At 39.8% G+C, this 27352-nt stretch overlaps 1 protein-coding gene across 2 annotated transcripts in view; it reads left to right on the top strand.

The window, feature by feature from the left end:
• Nucleotides 1-27352, top strand: part of PLCB1 (phospholipase C beta 1) — an 858386-nt gene that overhangs the window by 749068 nt on the left and 81966 nt on the right. The window contains exons 28-32 of one of the 2 annotated variants that reach the window (XM_040248322.1): nt 4172-4248; nt 4353-4442; nt 4851-4908; nt 5733-5819; nt 18251-18377. In XM_040248322.1, the coding sequence (XP_040104256.1) occupies nt 4172-4248; nt 4353-4442; nt 4851-4908; nt 5733-5819; nt 18251-18346 (408 nt within the window). In that variant the 3' untranslated portion in view covers nt 18347-18377. The remainder of the gene's footprint in view (nt 1-4171; nt 4249-4352; nt 4443-4850; nt 4909-5732; nt 5820-18250; nt 18378-27352) is intronic. The other variant, XM_040248321.1, reaches the window with a different exon arrangement.

Below are 27352 nucleotides of genomic sequence, written 5' to 3'. Positions count from 1 at the left end.
TGAGAGTGGTTGGCAGCTGACATACTATCAAGAAGATAAAGTTGTGATTCCCAAACCATGTGCTGTGGCACCATGAGATACTGTGTTGAACTCACAAGGGCATTGTGAGATGTTTTGCATTTTCAAAAGAAACAAAGCAGCATCTATTGGAATCTGTTCAAAGCACTTCTATTAAGTTATTTGAACCTAATCTTTTGATAAATGGAACTGTTCCTTCTTTCTTTTGGCTTAGGGGTGCCATGAAAAAATTATTGAGATCTTAAGGGTACTGTGAACTAAAAAAACTTGTGGATCTCTAGAATAATAAAAAGTTCACTACTGAGACTTGGCCAATGAGTTCAGTAACAAAAGAGTTTTTGTAATCTTAAAGTGAAATCAGGTAAATGCCAGTGGTTGGAGTGGAAGCGAGATGGTGGGGTTGAAAGGAGTAGGGTGGGGCATTACAGTTATGGAAGCAGCCACCGGTCTTCCATTTTAGGCACAGAAGGAAAAGGAAAGTCAAAGATGGAACAAAAATTCAGTGCTCTGAAGGATAAGAAAATAGAGATGTGTTTTTAGGCATAAGGAAAGAATGTGTCCAATATGAAGAAAGTTTGAGAGAAGAAAGTGAAATGGTGGTCCTCCTGCAGGAGGGGGAAGATGGGAAGCAACGCGAGGGAAGCAACGTGAGGGGAGCCCCTTTTTCAGGGTAGGCGGGGTAAGGAAACCAGGCCAAGAACCTGTGATGTGGCGCATGTGGAATCGCGTATCCGTCTCCAGCTTTCACGACCACCCAAGGAAGAAAGCATTATCCCTGCCTCAGAGGCGAGGAAGCTGAGTTTGGGGTAATGAAGACAATGAAGATAAAGTTTCACAGCTCTTTTGAGACAGAGAAGAGGGACTCTGAAAGGGTGCCTTAGAGCCTGGGTGGCTTAAACAACGCACATTTATTTTTCACAGTTCTGAAGGCTGAGAAGTACAACATCAAGATGCCAGTAGATTTAGTGTTTGGAGAGAGCCCAGTTCCTGGTTCATAGAGAGCTTTATTCTGTGTCCTTATGTGGTGGAAGGGGTATGGGAGCTCTTGGGGTGCTTTCTAATTATGGGCACTAATCCATCCATGAAGGCTCCTAATCACCCAGAGTTCCCACCTCTTACATTGAGGGTCAGGATTTCAATATATTTATTGATATTTGGGAGGGACCCAACATTCAGTCCATAACAGTTTCTACACTGTTTCCATCTTCTTCAATAACGTGCACATCGTTCTCCTGGGAATATTATTAAAATGCAAATCTTTATTTAATCCAAAGTGGCAGGGGCTGAGAACTTGTATTTTGTGTTGCATTCTCTGGCAATGCCAATGCTGATGAATCCTGTCCCACACTCCAAGTAGCAGGATCTATAAAGCCAACGCATAGCTCAGAGTTTCTAGAATAATGCCAGGTATTAAGTAAGCATTTGACAAATATTTGCTGAATTGTGGCTGATCTGAATAGTTTAGATGAGTGTGTGTGTTCTGGGAGCACAGGAGGTGGGAACTAGCTCTGAGAAGAATAAGCAGCAAGTGCAGATGGCCCAAGGGAGGGGCAAGGAGGAAGGCCAGGGTGTGCAGCGCACGGGAAACTTCTGCGGAACCGTGAGGGAGGTTGGTGCTGGCAGCTGTCGGGGTGCTGAACACACGGGGAAGTCAACCTCAGAACTGAGTGAGCTGAAGGGTGAGCGATCTCAGGCTCAGTGGCTTCACTGCCTGGATGTTGATGTTGCTGAGAAAGAGGGTGGGAGGGAGCTGTAAATGTGAGCAGGAGCTGGCAAAATCGAGAAATGATCCTGGACGAGGCTGACCGTTGGAGATGAGAACATGGAAACCGAAGCATGGATATCACTGAATTCAGAAGCACTGCTGAGAGACTTAGCAGGGGCTATAAAATGAGAGACCACCGAGACCCCCTATATCTGGCAAAGAATCCAGAATCAACGGAGGAGACTTTGAAAACACTGATTCCCCAGCCCTGTCCCTAAACATGTAGAGGCCATAGGCCTAGGAACAGGCCCTGGAATCTGTGTTTTCAAGCAGTTGCTCACAAGAGATTCTGATGTTGCCACCAAGGTTGGGGATCCCTGGATTACCCTCTGTAATTCCTTGAGCTGAACTGGGGAGGAGGAAGGTCACCTGTGGAGGGGAAAGCCCTGTGGGTACCTCTCAATTAGAATAGAGGTGCTGTGAGAATCCTCAAGGAAATGGCAAGAGTCTGCACAGTGGAATTTTACATCTAACTCATTTGATAAATAGCATTAGCAGGATATAATATTTCTTGATTTCTTTAATTGTGACAGTCATGATCAGGTACTGTCTTTTGAATGATCAAATAGGTTTTCTGCTGCCCCAAGCTCCAGTTAATATTTGTTCAGATTTAATCTGCCTCACAGATGAGTGCATTGTATTTCATGTTAATGTCAAGTTAATGTGGATTCTTTATCGCAATTCTGTAAAAGACTTTCTCCCTCAGCTCCTTTTATTCTCTCAGATAAGAAGAGGTTATTAAAAACAATTTCTAAAATCATAACAAAAAGGCAGCTTGGGAAAGTGGTAACAACCACAAGGTGGGGAGCCTAATTTATCTGGGTTTGTACAAAGTTCTGGTCTTCCCAGGTGGTTGTTCTGGTGGTAAAGGACCTACCTGCTAGGAGAAATAATGAGACACAGGTTTGATCCCTGGGTCTGGAATATTCCCCAAAGGAAGGCCTAGCAACCCACTCCAGTATTCTTGCCTGGAGAATCCCATGGACAGAGGAGCCTGATGGGCTACAGTCCATGAGGTCTCAAAGAGCTGGACACAACCGAAGCAACTTAGCATGCATGCACACACATACCCAGTTCTGCTGGGTACTTCTCTCATGTGTCAATATGACCTCATAGGACAACTCTTAGGACTGAATAAGTTAAATATTATAAGTTAGTACATTTAAACTTATCAAACTGTGCCTGGCATGTGTAAATTATCAATGAAAGTTTGCTAGTGTTATGATTATATTGCCTTGGTACTGTTGTAGCTACCACATATATCTAAGTAGCAGCTGTATATGAGAATCTCCATCTCTGGGGAACAGGGCGAAGGTTCAATAGGAAGTCCACACCATCTATTTGGTGCACCAATAAGAAGGCTTAAGTCCAGTTGCTACTGCTGCCTAAGCAATGGCAGAAGGTTCCATAGGTTCTTCATATAGAATAAAGAAAGAGAAGTGCTTGGAAGGCACAGTTACTCTCCCATAATTGACAAGCATTTATTGAGCACCTACTGAAAGCTAGAAGTTGTGGAGAGCTGGGGATTTGAAAATATAGTCACTGCCCTCTTGACACTTAGTCTGGTAAGCAAATAAATGCAAGACAAAATACTTGCTATCATAGCAATGTATCCAAAATTCAAAACGGTAGCATAGAAGAGAATTTCCAGTGCTCTTTGGAAGTTACCCACACAGGATACAAAACATCAGTTTCCAATATGGGTAACTCATGTCATCCTTGAAGTGATTAAGCAATGAATAATAACTGGAAACCAAGAATTATAAGTCACAGTTGATTATAACTTACATTTGTATCACACTCATTTTTATTTTAAACTTCATAGTACCTCCAAGATAGAAAGGCATTGATTATCTCATTTATAACCAAGAAAATGTAGGTTCAGGAAATGTAGGCTCTATGACCAAAATCATAGTTTTAGTAAGTCACAGAGTGGGAATTGGTACCTGGGTCCACACTGTTAGCTATCATTGCACTTGGCAAAAGCAAGCCCAATAATCTAAGAAATCCTGTTTAATTAGAAAGAGATAGTAAGAATTACATATTAAAACCTAGATAATGTATAGTCTAAAATTATTTCCTTATTACCTATGTGTTGTAAAATGTCTGACGATTTTACTCTTGCTAACCTGGAGAAGGAAATGGCAACCCGCTCATATTCTTGCCTGGAGAACCCCATCAACAGAAGAGCTTAGTGAGCTACTGTCCACAGGGTCTCAAAGAGTCAGAAACAACTGAAGCGACTTAGCATACACAGCACAGAAATATCAATCACAGATTTTTCTAACCTCAGATACTGTTTGATGCGGCACGGGGGAGGAAAAGGGTGCTTTGCTTGTGATCATGTAAAATAGCCACCTGGCATTTTGTTGTTTTTTTCCCCCCCAGCTTATTCAAAAATTGACTGATGTTGCTGAAGAATGTCAGAATAATCAGTTAAAGAAGCTCAAAGAAATCTGTGAGAAGTAAGCCTCCATTTTCTTACAATGGATTTGTACATGTAAATGTATTAAGTCCAGCTTGCTATTGGATTGATCATTTTTCCCTTTTGCTTCCATTTTGCCTTCAGAGAGAAGAAGGAATTAAAGAAGAAAATGGATAAGAAGAGGCAGGAGAAGATAACAGAAGCTAAATCCAAAGACAAAAGCCAGATGGAGGAGTAAGTAGAAAAAACTCTTTTCTCCCACACTTTACCCGGGGATTATACAGAATAACAGCGGCTCAACCGTACAAAGACCTGTCCGTGAAATTTCTCCTCAAATTAACCTGCCAAAGACCCACTTTGTAAGGGTTTTCAGTGAAGCACGAGGTGCCCACAGGCCCTAAGGAAAAAGCTCTATCTTCTCTTCTGATATTGTCAGACAGCCTTCCTGCCATTTAGTGAAAATAGAGCTTGTGCCTTGGGTAGAACCTGACCTCTGTCAGAGCTGACAAGTTGTATCTTCCTTGCTGCAGCAGTAAGAAGAAAGTTGAGAGTTCTATAAACTTTCATCTGGAAACCTGCAGTTCCCATGTTTGTCGAAGATGGATGAGTTCGTGTAATGATTTCTGTGTCATTCATTTTCAGGGAAAAGACGGAGATGATCCGGTCATACATCCAGGAGGTGGTGCAGTACATCAAGAGGGTATGTCACGCTCATGAATCCCTCTCTCTTTTGCAAACCCTGTTTGATGAGTACTGTATGAGTCTCTGGAGGGAAATGCCACACTTCATGGTAATTCTTTATCTCCAGCCCCTAGCCGAGCAACTGCCCAGAGCAGCCAGTGTGTAATCAGTGTTTCTGCAAGTTTAATTGCAAACCTCTGTATAAAAAGGTTCATCTAAAGATAGATGTTAAGAATCTTTTCTAGAGTCAGGAACCTAGCAACATGATGTCAAGGGGACCTCCCTGAAAAGAACCTTTTGTTACTGCTGTCGTTAAGTTGCTAAGTCGCGTCTGACTCTTTTGCGACCCCATGAGCTAGTCTGCCAGGCTCCTCTGTCCATGGGATTTCCCAGGCAAAGATACTGGAACAGGTTGCCGTTTCCTTCTCCAGAGCATCTTCCCCTATCAGGGATCAGCCCCGCATCTCCTGCATTGGCAGGCAGATTCTTTACCACTGAACCAGCAGGGAAGCCCCAAAGAAACTCGAGTTGTCACCAATGGCAGATGACAACTTCTAAAGGTTTTTAATTAATTTTAATTGGTATTATGGACATTTTCAGACATTAACAAAGCTGTGAGAATGGTATATCCAGTGGTCATATCACTCCCACGCCTGTGTGCCCTTCACCCAGCTTCAACACTTACATGTCTCCTATACTTATAAGGACAGTTCTTGACCAGGATGTGAAATAGTTAAACGCATACCATAAATCTGAAAAGGTTTTGTGTTTTTTTTTTTTTTTTCTGAGAACATTCACTTGAATGTTTAGATGAAAATGACTTTTTCTGTAAATGTCTTACAGTTAGAAGAGGCACAAAGTAAACGGCAAGAAAAACTCGTAGAGAAACACAAAGAAATCCGCCAGCAGATCCTGGATGAAAAGCCCAAGGTAAACTGAACCAAATAATCATACACAGTAACTTCATTTTCTTTCCATTTAATTAGAATAAAACCTCCCTAGTTCATATCCCTCTCACACAGTCTCAGACCAGTTCTTGCACGTGAAAGTCATGTAACTTTCTCAATTATGGAAAAAAATCTTGACAGCAATACTCAGTAAGCATTTATCATCACTGCTGCTGCTGCTGCTAAGTCGCTTCAGTCAGGTCTGACTCTGTGCAACCCCATAGACGGAAGCCCACTAGGCTCCTCTATCCCTGGGATTCACCAGGCAAGAACACTGGAGTGGATTTCCATTTCCTTCCCCAATACTGGTCAGCTTTAAAAACTGCAAATACATGAAACTCAGATCCTACAGTTTGATCCAGTTAGTCTTGGGTGTAGCTCAGGCATAGATATTTTTAAAGCACACCTTCCCCCTCCACCCCCTCACCCCCTACCTCCCTTCCAGGAAAGAAAAGAGAAGTTAGCTAAGCCTCTTTAGCTCTAAACAGATGATGTAATATTGTAATGTCAGGCTGTGTCCAGCAGAGGATGTCTTGTACCAAAATCACCCTGGTATTTAATCTAACAAAATATTCTCTTAAACTAAAACAAAAGAAAAAGAAAGAAAATAATTTTTTCCCCATAATAGTTTATTGGGGCTCCACTTTAAAATAACCTTATGTTTATTTGGTAAAAATCAATTTTTTCATGAATATTAACTTTAAATGAACTAAATATGTATAAATCAAATACTCTCAGGTTACCAAAACCTCAGTTTTAGATCATTCTATTAATTTTGATTTGTCATTGACTATTGTTCTGTTTGTGAAAAGTGTGCTTTTCAGTTTTCCTGTTCTTCCATCTACAATTTAAAATACCTTCTTTAACAGGCTCTGCTAAGTACCTGCAAAGATCAAGTGTCACTTTGTTTTGTTGTATATCTACTTCTTAAAGGTTTCTTGTGGCTAATTTAAAATATTAATACATTTTTGTCATTGTTTCTGATCTTATCCTTTCATACTTGTTGGACAGAACTTTTATTTAATGTTGCTAATTCAAAGTTTTTTGACTTGGGAATATAGATTCTCTAACTGTGAGGAAAATCCAAGAATTAATAATTTGAGGCATCTGTTAATTTTTATATTTTTATATAAATATACAATTTAATACTGTTTCAGACAACAAGGATTGAAAATGTATGTCTTTGAATAGATATCTGTGAATCATTATTGTTCAGGTTTTTCTGAAATTTCAGTCAAACCTTGATCTCTTACTCCAAACATTTGAGCATTTAAAAAATAAAATCAATCCTAAATAGAGAGCATTGCAATGTCTAAAATTATGTTAAAATGTATTCCACCTTACTAATGCATAATCAACTTGAGAGAATGGCTAAGAATATTTAATATTCTTAGGTTTATGAATATTTATGTTTTATGTTTAAAATTTATGTTAAAAAATTTACATTTAAAAATATTTATGTTTTTGTTCAGCTGCTAAGGTGTGTTCAACTCCTTGCAACCCCATGAACTGCAAGTATTTGGAACAAGAGATCAAAGTTCAACTGAAATTTCAGAAATGCCTTAACAATAATGAGTCCCCAGTGATATATTCAAATGTATACATTTTCAATCCATGTTGTCTGAATTTCAGTTTGTCATTGCTTTGTACCCTGGTATGATATACTTAGCTTAAGATTGATATTTCACTAGCCAATTTTTATATTTCTAAAAAATCTCCCTTGGAAAACATTGTTATTCCCACATAGTTTTGCTTCACTCTCATTTTTGTCCAAAAATGTCAACTACTCTACTTGTGTGTGTGTGTGTGTGTGTGCGCGCGCGCGTGCTCAGTCATGTCCAACTCTTTGCATACCTCTGCCTATGGAATTTTGCAGGCAAGAATACTGGAGTGGGTTGCCATTTCATACTCCAGGGGATCTTTCTGACCCAGGGATCAAATCCATGTCTCTTGTGCCTCCTGCATTGGCAGGCAAATTCTTTACCACTGAAGCCCACTTTATTCATAAATAAAATGCAATCACAAATGTGTTTAAGTTACATAAATCTCAGTATAAATAACCCTACAAAGGTTTTATGTTATTGCTCTGGTTCACCATGATTAAAATCAACTTCAGTAGTAAATGTCTTCATTAATATAACCAAACATTAGACCAAATAACTGTTGGATAATATATCAGTCAGTGTGCATACAGCAGCAACTTTACAAAAAACCCAATTAAAACTGGATTAAGCAATAATGTTTAGTAAATCACATTACTGGAAGTTCAAAGGTGGTGAAAGTTCAGGAATAGTTAATTAGTGGTTGAATAACCTCATCAAGAATCAGAGTATTTTCAGAATTTTCACTGTGTTATCTTATATTGTTGCCTTTCATCCCCAGGCTGCAAACCCACAGTTACAAGATAGCTGCCATAGCTCCATGCATTACAACCTTACATAAAACTATTCAAAGGCAAATAGTCTTCATCTTGTAACTGATTATAGGTTTGAGAAAAACTTCCTAAATCTCCTCAATAGGCCTCCCCTCATTGGCTAAAATTGTGTCATATGCCCATTCCTAAACTAATTACAAGCAGGAGAGTGTAATTTTCACGATAGGCTTAAAGTAATTAGAACTTACCCGGAAGGGGAGAGGAAATTCACTTTCTCCTCAGTTCCACACTCACCAGGCTCCTGAACAAAACTGATGTTTTCTTGTTAAGAGGAGAGACACCAGTTGGGTAGGTAATTAACTGTGAGTGCCCTACCACACGTACAGCAAGCTTCCATTTCTTTATTGGCCCCTGAGAAAGAGATCTGAAGTGTTTATGAATTTTTAGTCATTCTGTTGTCTTTATTTTTTATTGCAAATAGGTACCATAATGGTTTCTCTTTGCTTTTCACTCATGAGGTTGCTCTTAATGACCATCCTATTGTGTCTGGATTTGAAGGTTGCCCTTGAAGATCATTGGTTCTATGGCAAACTAAGGCGTTTATTGAGAACTGTTCTTCAGGGCCTAAAAATTTTGTGCTTTGAAAGCATGATATGTTCTTTGGAACCATACTGTAATAAGAAACCATGATTTTAATATTGTAGGACACAGTGACTAATAAAGGGAGATGACCATGACCAGGAGCACTAATAAACAGTGGAATAAAGCAATAAGGTCAAGTGCCTGTCAAATGGAGGACCAAAACACAGGATGGCAAACTGAGCAGCTGAAAGGCCAGGCCAGAAGAGCAGTCCTCCTTGCTCATGCAACTGCTGGATGTGGACCAAAAATAGAATGGCACTGGCTTTGAAATAATCCCTCTTCACATCCGGTATTGGAGTGGCCTTTAAAACCTGACATAGATATGAGGGGCACTAACAAAAGTAGAAACGAAATAGAAAGAGGGGCAACTCAAGGAAATGAAAGTGACCAACAGTGTCTAAGAGAGAGGTTAATTGAGTGAGTTCCATTCAGTCAGAAAGATGAGAAGACAGGGTGATTTTATGACATGTAGAAATTTATAAACTGTTTCATCACTCAATGCTGGACAAGGAAATTGAGTTGACAATGTAGTAGGTAATAGTAAGATAGCTGCAATTTTATGAATCCAATTCGATGGACATGAGTTTGAGCAAGCTCCAGGAGTTGGTGATGGCCAGGGAAGTCTGGCTTGCTGCAGTCCGTGGGGTCTCAAAGAGTCAGACACGACTGAGTGACTGAACTGAACTGAACTGAATTTTATGAAGAGGAAAGATGACAAACTTTGCCAGAAGTTGCCGAAGAGAATAAAGTTCCTCCTTCAAGTGTTTTTTTCAGGTGGGATAAGCAATTTTTAATTAGAAACCAGGAAAGGCTAATCTTTCACTTAGAGCAAATCATACACTACATGGCATCATATTTCTTCCCATTCATTAGTGTCTTTTGCCGTACTGTTGATTATAATCATTTTCTTCCTCTTCATCCACTTATTCTAATGATTGTGATTGTGTACTTTCTGTTCTTAACCTCCACTTAAACAAGGAAGATGCTCTGTTTCCATTCTTATTTTTCTCCTAGTGCCACTATTGGCAGTTTTCCTGAACCACAGTCACGATCTGTGTGATTTTCCAAGTGTTTGGTAACCAAATAGTTCCTTTAAAAGTGAACTAACAAGTATAATTTTTTTTTTTTAACCCAAGAAATTTGAAAATCCAGTTGCTCAAAGACAACCATTCTTCAGAGGCAAGGAATTCTGGCTAGAGTTAGAGCTAGTTAACAGATGTAGATTAATTGATAATATAGCCTTTTATTCAACCATGTATTTATGATCTTGAAGGATCAACTCAAGTTCCAAACATTTTTACCATTGCACAACAGAACAGAATAAGGTGGCTCAGTCAAAACCAGGTTAATGGTTAAAAATCCATTTCATTTCCATTCATGGGCAAGAACTTTCATCCTGCAGATATGTATTTGGTAGGGGACCAAATTTAGCAAGCTTCCTCTGCCCCCGCCCAGTGTGAAAGCTTATGTGTAGAATCCATTTTTTCACATTTGAAAGGAGATTCAATAAGTCTGTTTCTTTTGTGTGTAATTTTTGAGAGTTGAGGAAACTGGAAGTAAATGATCCCTAGAGGCAACTTATACAATAGATAAATATTTTGGCCCTCAGTTGGGCATAACATTATATTGTACATTCCTGTATGTAAATCCCATGGAAATTTAAGTTCTTAAGAGAGAATACTCAGCTCCTTGTCAATAGAGTTCTAAATTCTGGAGAAATGCTCAAAGTGAAGTCTCTCAGTCATGTCTGACTTTTTGCGACCCCATGGACTGTAGCCCACCAGGCTCCTCCGTCCATGGGATTCTCCAGGCAAGAATACTGGAGTGGGTTGCCATTTCCTTCTACAGGCGATCTTCCCTACCCAGGGATCGAACCCAGGTCTCCCACATTGCAGGCAGACGCTTTAACCTCTGAGTCACCAGGGAAGCTGGAGAAATGCTCAACTGCATGTTTATTTGCAGCCAGGTATTTGATTCAGTCTTTGAATGTCTGCTGTTTTCAGATTTGTTCAAAGTGTTCTCTTTTTGAAATCTATACTTTCAGAATTCTTAAGATGAATGCAATAAACCCTAACCAGTCTTTGAACTCAGTGACATAACTGGTTTCCTTGGGATTTCCATACTTGGGTTTGCCAAAGTCAGCAGGAAAGGGCTTATGTGTACAAACAGTGTTAGAAACAACTCAAGGACCCAACTGCCAGTGCAAAGAAATAACACCTTTTGTGGTTGTGTGTGACTCAGAATTGATTCATTCTGAAAAAGATATCTGCCTTTTTCTTGAACACTTCAAAGAAATTTAGTTTAACTTGTTGAAGCATTATTAATCAGGAGTTGCCCTGAATCTGCTGTGATTCTTCCAATGTCTATTGATCATTTTGCAGCTATGGGCTATCATTATGAGAAAAATCATCTTTTCAGGGGACTTTTTAATGAACCATCTCCATAACCTCATAAAAGTCGATAAATGTGTAATTAACTTTTTCTCTGACACTTAATTTGTCTTTGATGCTTCTTAGAACACAGGTTTTCTGTTTTAATTTAGCTCATCAGCAAGAGAGAATTCCAGGAAGCTTTAGGGCATTTTAATTTCTACCCAAAGAACATTTCATCATGTAGCTACTGTTGTTTCCCCACCCCTACCCCCACCCCCGACACACACCCCTTCACCAGGGGAATATAGACTGATTTTCCTCATTTCTCCTCTGACATCTTTGTAACAGGGTAAGTGACTCATCCCTCTGGGTGAAGTTAGTCTTGTCAGACCCACCACTGGGCCCTGAGGTAGAACCCTACACGCAGTTATTTCAGTCTGCCTTCCCAGTGTTCAGAGAGAGACGAATTTAGGGATTTAAAGTAGATGCTCCTATATTACATGATTCATTTGTGCCTTCTCTGATCCTCTGGAGAAATGTGCATTCTCTCTGCCAGCATTCATTGGGCCCTCTCATAAAAGCCAGACCAAAGAGTGCAAACTGGCTGCTTATCAGTTTTCCTTTTTGTCAAGTACTGGATGATCCAACCATTGCTTTGGTTTTTTATTTTTCTAGTTGGAAGAAATTTCCTTTTCATTTTTATCAGTGTGAAGAATTGACTTTTAAAAATATATACAGCTATTCATTATTTTCTTTAAAGTAAAGCTTAATCATGCTTTACTTCCTTTGGGCAATATTCAAACATTAAACCAGTTTTTTAAACTCCATTTGTCTCCTCTTGATTTATTTTTGAAATTTAATTATACTGATTTCTACACCCACAAGACATTATTATTTTGTGTTGTATAGGCAGCATTCATTTAGGTTTATCTTTATATTCACAAACTTCTTAGCTGGATACGTGTGTCTCAGATCATCCATTTGGGATCATTATCTTCTACATCCTTTAGAAGTTCCTTTCATAGAGTCTACTCATGGTAAACTCCTTGGTTTTTTGTTGTTGTTGTTGTTGTTTGTTTGTTTTCATTTCTTTGTGTTAGTGTCTTTATTTTACCTTCATTCTTCAGCTTTCACTGGATATAAAATTTTCACTGGGTATAAAATTTTAGGTTGGCAGTTATTTTCTTTTCAGTTCAGTTCAATCGCTCAGTCATGTCCGACTTTCTGCGACCCCATGAATTGCAGCACACCAGGCCTCCCTGTCCATCACCATCTCCCGGAGGTCACTCAGACTCACATCCATCGAGTCCGTGATGCCATCCAGCCATCTCATCCTCGGTCGTCCCTTTCTCCTCCTGCCCCCAATCCCTCCCAGCATCAGAGTCTTTTCCAATGAGTCAACTCTTCGCATGAGGTGGCCAAAGTACTGGAGCTTCAGCTTTAGCATCATTCCTTCCAAAGAAATCCCAGGATTGATCTCCTTCAGAATGGACTGGTTGGATCTCCTTGCAGCCCAAGGGACTCTCAAGAGTCTTCTCCAACACCACAGTTCAAAAGCATCAATTCTTCAGTGCTCAGCCTTTTTCACAGTCCAACTCTCACATCCATACATGACCACAGGAAAAACCATAGCCTTGACTAAACGGACCTTAGTCGGCAAAGTAATGTCTCTGCTTTTGAATATACTATCTAGGTTGGTCATAACTTTTCTTCCAAGGAGTAAGCGTCTTTTAATTTCATGGCTGCCGTCAACATATGCAGTGGTTTTGGAGCCCAAAAAAATAAAGTCTGACACTGTTTCCACTGTTTCCTCATCTATTTCCCATGAAGTGATGGGACCAGATGCCATGATCTTCGTTTTTTGAATGTTGAGCTTTAAGCCAACTTTTTCACTCTCCTCTTTCACTTTCATCAAGAGGTTTTTTAGTTCCTCTTCACTTTCTGCCATAAGGGTGGTGTCATCTGCATATCTGAGGTTATTGATATTTCTCCCGGCAATCTTTATTCCAGCTTGTATTTCTTCCAGTCCAGCATTTCTCATGATGTACTCTGCGTATAAGTTAAATAAGCAGGGTGATAATATACAGCCTTGACATACTCCTTTTCCTGTTTGGAACCAGTCTGTTGTTCCATGTCCAGTTCTAACTGTTGCTTCCTGACCTGCATACAGATTTCTCAAGAGGCAGGTTAGGTGGTCTGGTATTCCCATGTCTTTCAGAATTTTCCACAGTTTATTGTGATCCACACAGTCAAAGGCTTTGGCATAGTCAATAAAAAAATAGATTTTTTTCTGGAACTCTCTTGCTTTTTCCATGATCCAGCAGATGTTGGCAATTTGATCTCTGGTTCCTCTGCCTTTTCTAAAACCAGCTTGAACATCAGGGAGTTCACGGTTCATGTATTGCTGAAGCCTGGCTTGGAGAATTTTGAGCATTACTTTACTAGCATGTGAGATGAGTGCAATTGTGTGGTAGTTTGAGCATTCTTTGGCATTGCCTTTCTTTGGGATTGGAATGAAAACTGACCTTTTCCAGTCCTGTGGCCACTGCTGAGTTTTCCAAATTTGCTGGCATATTGAGTGCAGCACTTTCACAGCATCATCTTTCAGGATTTGAAACAGCTCAACTGGAATTCCATCACCTCCACTAGCTTTGTTCATAGTGATGCTTTCTAAGGCCCACTTGACTTCACATTCCAAGATGTTTGGCTCTAGATTAGTGATCACATACATCATCATGATTATCTGGGTCGTGAAGATCTTTTTTGTACAGTTCTTCCATGTATTTTCTTTTAGCACATTGAAAATAAGATTCCTCCAGTTGCTCCTCTTACTGAGAAGTTAACTATAAATCTTAGGGTAATTCTTTTGGTGATAACCTGCCTATTTTTCCTCCTTTGCATACATTTAGATTTTTTTTTATGTTTTATGTAATTTTCTTTGTTTTATGCACATTCCTTTAATGTGTTTATATAAGCATTTGAGGTGACTGGGTGGATAGCTTTCACTAGTCCTGTAAAAGCTCAGCTATCATGTCAGTAAAATGATTTCTGATACATATTCTAAAAAATTCCTTCCATCACATTATTTACATATGAGATAGAATGGACCTTCTTAGTCTGTCTCCTTTTTTTTAACTCTTTCTAGTATTTTCCATCCTTTGTGCTGTGGACAATTTTATCTCTGGTCCTTTTTCTAATTCCCTAATTCTTTGTTTATACTGCTATTTCACTCATCCACTCCATTAATTATAGCTTTTGTATTTCATTTAATTCTAGAAATTCTATTTGGTTTATTTTCAAATCATGATTTGTGTGTCTGGCTTATTGTAGGAAAGGTTTCCTGTGAGATTCCTCATTCCTGCAAGCCACAGGCTTTCTTTGAATTTTGTCCTTATCCTAGAAGGCTGTCAAAAGATGAATTCAAAATTTCCAACATTAGCAAAAGCCCCTTAGGAAAAAAGCAACTTCCCTGCTAATTACCTGTATAGGTTTTGACATCCCTTGGAATTTAGGCCTTCCTTAAATTTTTGTGATTCTTAGTTTCTTTAAAGAATATAGTGTTAATATATAAAGAAGATAGTGTTAATATCAAATTCAGCTTTTCTAGTTGTTTTTCAATGAGAATAATGGTCCAAATAACCTAACCATTACCAGAAATAGAAATTTTCCATATAGTGTTTCTAAAATGCATCAGATTTAGTATCAGTTTGGACATCATATGAGCATCTGTATCAGTTGGGGTTTAACTAGAGAAGCAGAGCCAGTAGGAGGTTATGTGTAAGTGTTACAGGGGATTGGTTCATGGAATTGTGGGGGCTGGCTGTGCAGTCTCCACAAGGCCATCTCTCAATCTAATGTTAGACCCTGGCTGGCAGGAAGTCTGGAAGAGAAGACCACGGCGGGGCTTGGCCACCAGAATAACCTGCAGAAGCTGAAATTCTGTCACAGGGTTGAATACACACATGCACACACCCCTAGCTGGCCTAGGAGTCAGAACAACTAACTAACCACTTTCCCAAGCAGGAGAGAAAGTGGTTACAGGCCCCATTGCTGCTTCACCCCAGGACAAGTCAACAGATCAGCAACAAGGCATGTGTAGTGTTAAGTGGCCGTTGCTCTTCTAATCAGCCCTCCAGCCCACTCTAACTGGAAACATGCAGAAAGGAAACCCTGGCATACGTCCAGCCTGGCCAGGTTGGAGCCAGGATGAAACCATCTCACTATTATTTTTAAATCAGCACTTTTCTTATTCAATTTTTCTTTCTTTAAAGATTGTATTATATGATTACAGGGATCCAACATGGAAACACATTTCTAGAACTGAAAGGAAGCCTCTCCTCAGACCTGCAGGGCATTCCCCAGGCTGCTGCATGCATCTCTGTTATCTGTTGGCCCCTACAAAACAACTGAGTTTGAGATTTAAACAGATTTGAAACTGAGATTCTCCTGGGCACCATTGAGTACTCCCCTTTTCCTCCACCGTATTAACTTTCTTTTCCCTTCCTTTGTCCTTATTTTCCTTTCCTAAGGATGAGAAAATGTGTGGGAGTGTGGTGATGGGTATAATGGACAGGGGAAAGTGGGTCCAAAGACAACACTCCACATCTGCTAGAACAGATAACATTTATATTGGTGGGGTTGAGTCTTCCCAACAGCACTGAGTTTAGCGTCAGGAACAGGATGACATGGACTTCAACCCCACTGGCTTTCTTCTACCACCTGCCGTAAACCAGAAGTCCAAAACCGTGGATGGCCCACAGAACCTTTTGGATTTACTTTTATTTCTACACTGTGTGCCTATCACTGTGCATGATTTATCTGAATTTTGCCAACAGTCATTAGATGTTTTGTTCCTAATTTAGCTCTAGTTTGTTTGTAAAGCCCTGCTCTGATATAACTAGCATAGCAAAAAATAATCAAATAGACTATTAAACGTAAAATTTAATTGAGCTCAGGACACCAATATCTGATCTTTCTATGACCTTCAACATTTTCAGGGTGAGAATGGCCAAACTCAATCCAAGAGAAATATTTACTTGTAGAAGTTCCAAAAGGAAATGTGTTAGTGCTTTGAAATTTTTGATGAAGTGGTATGTGGAACTAGAGAAAAGGCTGGTGCAAAAGGGCACACACTGAAGAAAGTTTCTGTTCACATAGGAAAGCAATTTCTCAGAACAAGAAACTAGAACTCTATTTTCCACGTATTAAGGCCAAATTAATGTAACAAATCTACCTACCACTTAGAGTCCTGCTTATACATTTCCTGTCAACACAAATCAATTGAAACAAGCTCCTGCATTTATTATAATCATTTGCTGAGAATAATCTTTGAATTTGACAAGATCTTTGATTTTGTAATTGAAACTGAGACGAATAATATTTTATATTTCAAAGAGTTTTATCAGTAGAATTGGTTTTAACTTTTTCTGACTCTACAATAGAATAGTTAAATAGTTTATCACGTTTCTGATAGTTTGGATGGATTTTCCGCTATGTACTTTTTATGGCCATTTCTCACACACATATACAACTTGATGCACTTAAGGAGAAGCTTAGTGTGCCTAATCATTAGGGCATCAAAACAGATTTTGACCTAGTTAATCATGCTAATATATGGAAAAATCATATCTAAGATAGTAGTCACAGCATGTAATATATTTGGTGACAAATAAAAAATAAATATGTTGTCTTCTAGCTTTGGTTGAAAATGATTTCACTAGGTTTGGGGAAATACATAATAAGCTGCTTCAAGTCTTAAATTTTTATGGAGTCTCTGTTTTTGATGGAATGAAAATAACCCTAGAACTTGCAAAATATTATAAAATCAGTCAGGACATGTTTATAATCATTAAGCTACCAACTGCAGCTCAATCATCCAGTGCAAAGTCACTGCCATCTCTCACCAGGATTTCTTAATAACCTCCTAAGGGGTCTTCCTGCTTCCTTGTGTGCCCAGTCACAGTCAGTTCCCAGCACAGCAGCCAGAGTCACCCTCTGGGAACATAAAACAGACCAGTCTTCAGGATCCTTGCACGGCTCCCTTTATATCTCAGAATCAGAGTCAACAAGGTGTGACATGATCTGACCCCACTTAGCTGCAGCCCTGCTTCTCCTCACTGACCTCCTCTCTGCTCAGGCCATCCTGGGCTCCTTGCTGGGCCCCAACAAGCCAGGCCAATTCCACCTTGGACTACCGCACAGGTTCTTTCTGCCAAGAATATTCGTTTCTCACATGTCTACTTGGGTAACTGTCTCCTGTCTTTCAAGTCTTGGCTCAAATCTGTCTTTTCAAAGAGGCCTTCCGTGACCACTTTAAGTTTACACTCCCTGTCCACTCTCTCATCCCTGGCATCACCTCTCTCCTATATTCTGCTGTGCTTTCTGGTTTTTATAGCATTTATTACCTCTCTTTAGGTCACCGACTTCTTTCTTAAGTTTGTTACTCAGTATGGGTTTCTCTCCATTCGAAAGTAAGCTCCATGATGGCAGGGCTTTGACTCACTGATGCTCTTGAGTTCTAGGCATCCAGGAACAATGCCTGGCTCACAGCTGGTGCTCAATACATAATTTTTTAAGTCAACTTATGCTGATGGATAACGAAACTAATTTCGTATGTTAAAAACTAGTTCTGTCTTTTCCAGAGGAAAGTATAGTCCCTAAATGTATAGCTGTTAAGCGAAGACCCACTGGACTGTATTGTTCAACTACTCTCTGTGACTCAGTGCAGTCTTTTCTCAGGTTTCTTGCCAGTAGTGGACTTTCGTGGAGAATTTCCCCAAAACAGTAGTTTTGATCATATTTAATATCTAATTCCTACAAAGGGAGGGAAGAACCAAAGAAAATTCCATTGCCAATTCCATTGCATCTGAGACAGAAGTGTTGAAGCATAAAGGCACTGGAGGTTTTAAATCTCCATTCTAGAAGGCACTCCAACAGAGCTCCCAGACAGAGAATTTGAAACAGCAGATGACTCAGAAATCAGTTTCAGTGTCACAAAAATGACAGCCTCGCTTTTTTTCCACACAGGGGGACGGTTCCTCCTCATTCTTGTCGGAAACTTGCCATGAGGATCCCTCTGTTTCCCCCAACTTTACTCCCCCCAACCCTCAAGCTCTCAAGTGATGACCAGTGAGACCGGTGTCCTTCCGGCCAGGTAGGACACGACGGGAGGGGGCACTTTTCAGAGAAGGATGGCGTGTGGCCGTCCGGGTTACAGGCACTGGGCGTGGCCCTGCCCTCTGCTCTGCACTCTCTACACTCTCACCGTTTTCCTGCGTGGTTGGGTGGGTGATGTGTCTCTCATCTTCGCCTGTCTTCCTTGGGTGTTTACTGCTTCCTCACTGTTCTCTCTTCTTCTGTCGTAAATTCCCTTCTTCCATATTGCTGTCTTCTGTCATCTTTTTGTTTTTCTCTTTGCAATACTGACTCCCCCTTTGATCTTTCCTATGCTCACACTATTATTTCCACTTTTGAAACATGTTTTAAATTCCTCCTTCTCAAAGCACTGGTTTCCAATCTTATGACCTTAAAATCCAATGGGGTTAAATTAACTCTGAGGAAATCTTCTTGACTCACTCCACTCAATTCATCACACCTCTCCTTTTAAAACTCCAGTAAAAGTTGTATTCCTGCATGGTACTTTGACTTAAGGGGATATCTCAGGATTTACTGATTCCTTAGAATCAAGAACTCTTGTAACTATCTCACCAATAGGGAGCTTGGGCCAGGAACTTCTAGTTGGAACAAATTGAAGCTTGAAAATTAAAGAGGACTTTAACTTGCTAGAGGAAATACATAATGATATCTATTTGCTAATAAGAAAATGAACTATACCATTGCAATGGGTGTGCATTTCAGGGATGAAAGAGGCTTTTTTATGGTTACAGAGAAAGCAAACTTCTATTCTGATGCGTTAAAAATATATTTGTAGTGAGATTTATAATAGTTTTGTCTTAAAGTACTTGTTGATCTGTGAAGCAGTGCAGTTTAGAAACATGTTGAGGAATTAGTGAGAAACAGCTATTTTACTGAGAAAGAGGTATAAGTTTTTGTCATCCTCTACATCAATTGCCACATACAGTGATGCTGTAGCTCAGAGCATCATGAATTACCTGGAGGTCCTAAAAAAAAAAAATGCAGGTTCTGATTCAAGAGGTCTGGATGGGATCTGAGATCTGTATTTCTGACTCACTCCCATTGGTATCCTGGCTGCTGCATCTCCAGGGACCACATTTGAATAGCAGGGATCTAATGCTGCTGGCTGAAGCACCCGGAAGGAAAAGCTTTAAGCTGCCTTCATGATGTTTTATTGTGTTTTAATTTTTTGGCAGAATCAAGAGTCTGACCCTTTGATATCTTTTTATTTTGTACTATTGACTGTGACTGTGTAAATATCAATAACCTCAGACATGCAGATGACACCACTCTTATGGCAGAAGGTGAAGAAGAACTAAAAGGCCTCTTGATGCAAGTGAAAGAGGAGAGTGAAAAACTTGGCTTAAAGCTCAACATTCAGAAAATGAAGATCATGGCATCTGGTCCCATCACTTCATGGGAAATAGATGGAGAAACAGTGGCAGACTTTATTTTGGGGGGCTCCAAAATCACTGCAGATGATGACTGCAGCCATGAAATTAAAAGACGCTTGCTCCTTGGAAGAAAAGCTATGACCAACCTAGACAGCATATTAAAAATCAGAGACATTACTTTGCCAACAAAGGTCCATCTAGTCAAAGCTATGGTTTTTCCAGTGGTCATGTATGGGTGTGAGAGTTGGACTATAAAGAAAGCTGAGCGCCAAAGAATTGATGCTTTTGAACTGTGGTGTTGGAGAAGATTCTTGAGAGTCCGTTGGACTGTAAGGAGATCCAACCAGTTCATCCTAAAGGAAATCAGTCCTGAATATTCATTTGAAGGACTGATGTTGAAGCTGAAACTCCAATATTTCGGCCACCTGATGAGAAGAGCTGACTCATTTGAAAAGATCCTGATGCTGGGAAAGATTGAAGGCAGGAGGGGAAGGGGATGACTGGGGATGAGATGATTGGATGGCATCATCGACTCAATGGACATGAGTTTGAGGAAACTCTGGGAGTTGGTGATGGACAGGGAAGCCTGGCAGGCTGCAGTCCATGGGGTTGCAAAGAGTCAGACAGGACTGAGCTACTGAACTGATTGACTGTGATACTAGAGAGGCAGAGAATGTTATTTGAGAGTCAAACCATAGCGTGGCTATGAATTCTGTCCATGTCCTCCCAGCAGTGATGATTTTGTCCCTGTAGTGACCTTGTGATAAAGGTCACATTGGAAGATGGGCTGTAGGAGGGGTGAATAGATTTCCCCAGGAAGGTGTCTGGGAGACCTTGAAGATGTCTTCCTCATTGGGTTTTCAATGTTTAGGCTGCCTTTAAAGTCATTTATTATAAGCATTGGATTGCTTTTTTGTTGCACTTGCTGGTCCTGGTATTTTTGAGTTATTGTGAAACATTTAATACCCCAGGTAGAGTATTGAATTCTCTCAGAGTGACAGTAAATCACAGACACATGACTTGGGTTTTGTCTTTCAAAACAAATGCAATAGAGACTTAAAGGTTACAGTTTTGTCACTGTGCTCCATCAGACTTGTAACGGCTGGTTCACAATTTGATTTCCCTTCAGAATGTGAGCTTCCTGCTTAGCCACAATAATTATTTTTAAAAGAGAGAGAGATTCCCACAATACTTGGACATTAAAAAATTATCTAATCACATAGTTTGACACCTTTAGCTTCCCACATAAAAATAAGCCAATTTCATACTTTCTGTGGAAAAATAGATCTCATTGCTAAAATTTAAAACAACCACACTTTTTCTGTTTGGAAAAGAGCAAAATTTTCTTCTTTTATAGCAGTATATGGAAAGTCTATTTTGTACTGATAGCTTACTGTGAAGAATATCAGATTCATGGTCTCCGAAGAAGATTTAACTTCAGGATCAAGGACCAGGCTTGACCTCTCAGAGCTTTTGTGTGGCAGAAGTTTTGTTAGTGAAAGAGGACAGAGGAAGCTTCCAACACAGATATCAGAGGGGGACAGAGAGTGCCCTGTCTCTAGTCTTAGCAAGGGAGTTCTATGTTTTTTTCTATTAGTTATTAACAATAAATCAAAAGAATGTCTTAAGTTTGTAAAGGTCTTACTAAACCTACTTCTACAATTTACATTTTAAGATGACAGGATTAGTCGGAAGGTTCTTAAGAAGGACTTCCCTGGCAGCTCAGATGGTACAAGCCTACCAGGTGGGAGACCAGGGTTCAATCCCTGGGTTGGGAAGATCCCCTGGAGAAGAAAATGGCAACCCATTCCAATACTCTTGCCTGGAAAATCCCGTGGACAGAGGAGCCTGGTAGGCTACATACAGTCCCTGTGGTCTCAAAGAGTAGGACACTACTGAGCGACTTCACTTTCTTAAGAAGGAGAAGCATGTCCTCAAGCAGAATATATTATTGTTATATAATCATTGGTACAGAGTTTAAGGAAAAACATACCCTCGAGCAAGATGAGTTGTTTTGTTGTGTAATCATTAGCTCTTGGCTTAAAGAAGAAGAAAAAAAAAAAAACAGAAAGAAATGTCTATGTGACTAAGGTGAGTGAATGTAGAAAAAAAGTTTGTCCTTTTCTCTTCCTTGAGAGCCCCAGACCCCTTTTTCCTTGGACTTCTTATCAACCTACCTAAGTCTCTCAGGACCAAGTTTAATATTTCCCTAAATGTTCCGTCTTCACCTTAAATGTATCTCCATTGATAGACTAAAGTTAAAAACAAAATGAATAACGAAAAGTAATAGTACCTAAAACTATCACACATTTGCTGGAAAGGAATGAGTTTTTTTGCTATGAAATTGATCCCAAGAATATTCATCATATAAACACTTGAAATTTCACATCTTTTAATTTGTGAACGCAAACCTTCAGGGATAAAAAATATATTTCTTGTTATCAGCTAAAGACTAATAGCTGAAGCTGATCAGGTTAATCATTTTTTTAACCCTGTTAACTATTTTTTTAATGAATATAAATCACTAAATAGGGCAAGATTAAAAACAAAAAAGGATGTTTTCTCATTGTATGTATGCATTAACCTTTAGGTAGAGTTATAAAATGATCAATTTAAATAATAATAATAATGAAAACAAAAATAAATAAGTAAATAAAATGAATTTCTAAAAATGACAATAGTAAAGCTTTGGAAAACCATAAATTTGCATTAAGTGTCTGCTTTATGCCTATTTTGGACTTCCCCGGTGGCTCAGACAGTAAAGCGTCTGTCTACAATGCAGGAGACCCGGGTTGGATCCCTGGGTCGGGAAGATCCCCTGGAGAAGGAAATGGCAATCCACTCCAGTACTATTGCCTGGAAAATCCCATGGACAGAGGAGCCTGGTAGGCTACAGTCCATGGGGTTGCAAAGAGTCGGACATGACTGAGCAACTTCACTTTCTTTCACTTATGCCTATTTTAATAGGGAACACAAAAACCACAGTTCTTACACACTCTTAAAAAAAAAAAAAAAAAAGAGCAATTCAAGGCCGTAGAAGCACATTAACATTTTTTCCTGACACTTAAGTAATAAAAACAAGAACAACCAGCATTTACTGTACTTACGATGTTGCCAGCCCCTTCAAAGTGTATCACGTGTCATCTTATTCTTGCCATTATACAGCTGAGTAAAGTTTGGAAAGTTTAATTACTTTATTAAAGTCATACAAGAAGTGTCAAGCCTTGGAGACTCCATGTTTTGAATCTTTCAGCCTCCCCAATGAATATCAGAAACTATGATTTTGTGATCTAGATATCGGGGTATGCTATCACTTTCTAACATCTCATGGACAGGCAAGCAATAAGGGCACACGATCTGTGCCTCAGTATACACATCTGTAAAATGGAGAGACTCCCAGCCTCTCTGCTGCAAGAAGCATGTCTCTCGGTGTTTAGAAGGGCCAGACGCCAGTTACATGGAACAAAGCCTATTTTGTTTGCTGGTGGCACACCCCAGCCTCTACAAATAACCACCAAATGTTGCCAGGGGTTTAGTCCCCAAACTGGTCACAGCAAGAGGAATTGGCAGGACATTAAGTTTCTCGAAATCACTTGTTATTAACAAATGTCTTGGAGAAGAACCTCTCCCAGGATTAGACGTTAGAAAACTTCCAGCCCAGTGAAAGCAGGCCTCATCTCCAGGAAACCTGTCCTTGAGGTATGGGTAGCTGTTTTCTGAGTCTGATGCCTCCAGTGGGAATGGTAGCGGGGGTTTATGGGAGGGAATCAGACATGGTGGGCCCTGCATGAGTGCGTTCAAAGGACCCATGCTTGCTGAGCACCCTCCACCTCGCTCCTGAAAGCACTGGGACTGAGGTCAGGCATCCTTACCTCCTCCCAATCTTGTCTTTCCTCCTCCTCCCCGTATCTCCACTCACAGTCACCCAGCTTGTGTGTGTCGATGCTGAGACCAACCAGAGACTGAGGGGGCTTGCTTCCCTTGACAATACCTTTCTTCTCATCTCTTCACACTCTCTCCTCTTAAATCCTTCTCTTTGCCCAGCTCCAGAAGAGCGTCCTTGTTAACTTATCTACTTCTCCCACTTGGAAAGTCGTATCCTGGATTAAGAGAAAGGAGTTGGGGTCCACACACGGCTCTGCTCTGTGGTCTATTTGTATTTGTTAAAGAATTATTTTTATGGCTTTCAGTTTTTTATTCAAATATTTCTACTCAGTCCTACTATTTACCCTGAGATTACTAAGAAATCCAAAGCAACATCTTGGAAGGGCAATATCTCCTTTCGGATTGTTTGGGTTGGCCAGAAAGTTCCCAAATGAACTTTTTGATCAGACCAATGTTTATGTCTGAGTTAAAGCACAGAAAGGGGTTTCTCCAGAGCGTAGGACAGGGGGCTCTGTTTTCCTTTTGCCCTGGAGTTAGAGTGAGGAGAACTGCTTTGGGCTAAATTATGAAAGATTTAAGCAAGAAAGAAAAGTTTCTGAGAGGTAGAATATCTAAATGCCCAAAGAGATTCCCAAGGGTTATTCCGTGTCTTTTTGGAGATCTTCAAATGTGGCAGCAAAGAGATTGTCTGAAAGTTGTGTAGCAACTGTGTGACTTTTTATGGTCTCCTTTAGTCCATGAAGAATACAGTTAATTAAACTCAGAAGTTCGCCACTAAAATAATAGGTAATTCAAGGTGTTGGAGGACTCATTAAATAGGTTTGCATAAATATCGTGCTGAAAGATTTAATGAGTCCATAGGGTCAGTTATAGAACAATGGAGCATAGATGACCTAGAAAAAAGAAATTAGAATCAATACTGGGCTTCTGAGTTAACAGCTATAGATTGCTATATGAATACCTGAGAGAGAAATTCTATAATTATATCTTAATGCTGTATATGGATGTTCTCATCCCAGGGAAAATGAAATTGCTTAGTTTTCATTTACTTGTCAGTAATAAAAATAAATGTTTATATGTGTGTTCATTTCTCTGGTCTCTAGGAACCATGAATACTTAAGGAGCTACAACGATGAAAATAGCATCAATTTTTTTCTTTCAATTCAGTTATTTATTGAACGCTACTGCATAGCAGGCACCAGGCTACATGCTGGGAAAATAAAATGATGTAATAAGATTGAAGCCTTACCACACACACCCTCACTGGCCCCACCACAAATTGCTTACAGTCTAGTGCAACCCTATCCAATAGATCTGTCTGCAGTGATGGAAATGTTCCATGTCCCAGAGTTCAGGACAGTAGCCACAGGTGTTAATTAATGTTTAAAATGTGATTTGTGTAACTATGGAATTGAATGTTTAATTTTATTTAAATTGAATCATAAACAGCTGCATGCTGCTAGTGGCTAACATATGGACAGCCCAGAAAGGTGACATGCTGAATCCGGATTCTAATGTATAATCTACTTTTCTACAAAGGATTTGTGTTGGGACCAAACTCTTATTATCATCATTATAATAGAGCTGTTTATAGTGGAGGAAGGGCTGACTCTTCCTGGGGAAACCTAGGAAAGTTTCCCAGAGCTGGTAATCCCTGACCTACAGGATGAAGTCAGAGTTTATCCAGCAGAGGAGCAGATGGGAAAGAAATCATAACATTATGAAAAAGCCTGTAGTGCAAGGATCGTGCAACTGCTTTGGAGTTGCACATAATTTCATAATTTAATGTTGTATTAGTTAGCTTAAGCTGCCATCACAAAATATTTCCGACAGGGTGGCCTAAACAAGAGAAAATAATTTTCTCACCGTTCTGCAGTCTGAAGTCCAAGATCAAGGTACCAGTAGGGATGGCTCCTGTGAGGCCTCTTGGCCTCTCGTCTCCTTGTAGGCGGTGGCTTCTTGCTGTGTCCTTACCCAGCCTTTGACCTGCACTCGAGAGAGAGAGAAACTCTATACATCTTCCTCTTTTTATAAGAACACCAGTTCCGTCAGGTTAGGGCCCTATCCTTATGACTCCATTTAACCTTTCTGGTTCCCCTCTGGTTCAGACGGTAAAGCGTCTGCCTGCAATGCAGGAGAGACCCAGGTTCGATTCCTGGGTCGGGAAGATCCCCTGGCGCAGGAAATGGTAACCCACTCCAGTATTCTCACCTGAAAATTCCATGGACTGAGGAGCCTGGTGGGCTACAGTCCACTGGGTCACAAAGAATCGGACTCGACTGAGCAACTTCACTTCACTTTACTTCCTCAATGGCTCTATTTCTAAATACAGTCAGAATGTTAGAGGCTTCAATATATGAATTTTGAGAGGACACAGTTCAGTTCATAAAACACATCATTCAAAAAACAAATATCTTTTTTCTGTTTTTTTTCCCCCTGAGAGGAGACATATACCTCACACTCAGTTAATACATGTATGCAGAAAACTATCACCTACTGATCTAGCAACCCATGATTTTAATTCCTGTATTTTATTGGTCTATTAACATAATATAGGGTCCTGGAAAATTAACAAGCTAGAAAAAAACATCTAAAGCAAAGTGTCCACCTCTCATAACTTGAATGCAATTAAATATTGCTTCAGTTCAGTTCAGTCTGTCAGTCATGTCCAACTTTTTGCAACCCCATGAACTGCAGCATACCAAGCCTCCCTGTCCATCACCAATTCTCAGAATCCACCCAAACCCATGTCCATTGAGTCGGTGATGTCATCCAAACATCTCATTCTCTGTCGTCCTCTTCTCCTCCTGCCCTCAGTCTTTCCCAGCATCAGGGTCTTTTCAAATGAGTCAGCTAGTCACATCAGGTGGCCAAAGTACTGGAGTTTCAGTTTCAACATCAGTCTTTGCAATGAACACTCAGGACTGATCTCCTTTAAGATGGACTGCTTAGGCAATATTGCTTAAGCAAATATTAACATTAATTTTCCTTTTTCTCTGAGGAAAAACCATTGGTGAGCTAGAGTTGGTTATACTAGCTCACAGGAACTCATTTGAAATTTTTCCAGGGATTCTATGAGCTGGTTGTTAAACGCAAACACTATGAAAAAGTGAAAAGAAAGTGAAAGTGAAGTCGTTTAGTCATGTCTGACTCTTTGTGACCCCGTGGACTGTAGCCTACCAGGCTTCTCCATCCGTGGGGTTCTCCAGGCAAGAATACTGAAGTGGATTGCCATTTCCTTCTCCAGGGGATCTTCCCGACCCAGGGATCAAACCCAGGGTTCCCACTTTGCAGGCAGACGCTTTATCCTCTGACCCACCAGGGAAAAAGTAAATTATATAAATTTACAGTTAAATCATACTAAAAACAAAGGGATCTATAAGGGAAAAGATTCTGAAAAAGAATATACATATACATATATATAAATCACTTTGCTGTACACCTAACATAATATTGTAAACTAACACAATGTTGTACTTCAATTTATAAAAAAGAAAAAAAGGAAAAGGATAAAAAACAAAAGAAATAAATATCCCAAGGTCACCATTGCTAATTAGGTAAGACATTTCATTGTCGTTTGTGCCCTGGAGATAAGTGACATCTATCGTGGCTGTAGCATCACTACAAAGGATTCCTACCACACACCTTTTCCTAACTCTCAGTTCAGGAGCATCACGTTGGAAACTTGAAATAGGCTACAGGGAGTATACTTACA

This window comes from Oryx dammah, unplaced genomic scaffold (assembly GCF_014754425.2).
Source record: "Oryx dammah isolate SB20612 unplaced genomic scaffold, SCBI_Odam_1.1 HiC_scaffold_10, whole genome shotgun sequence".
NCBI lineage: Eukaryota > Metazoa > Chordata > Mammalia > Artiodactyla > Bovidae > Oryx > Oryx dammah.
Note: the sequence above shows the minus strand (reverse complement) of the source record. Positions and strands in the feature narration are given on the sequence as shown.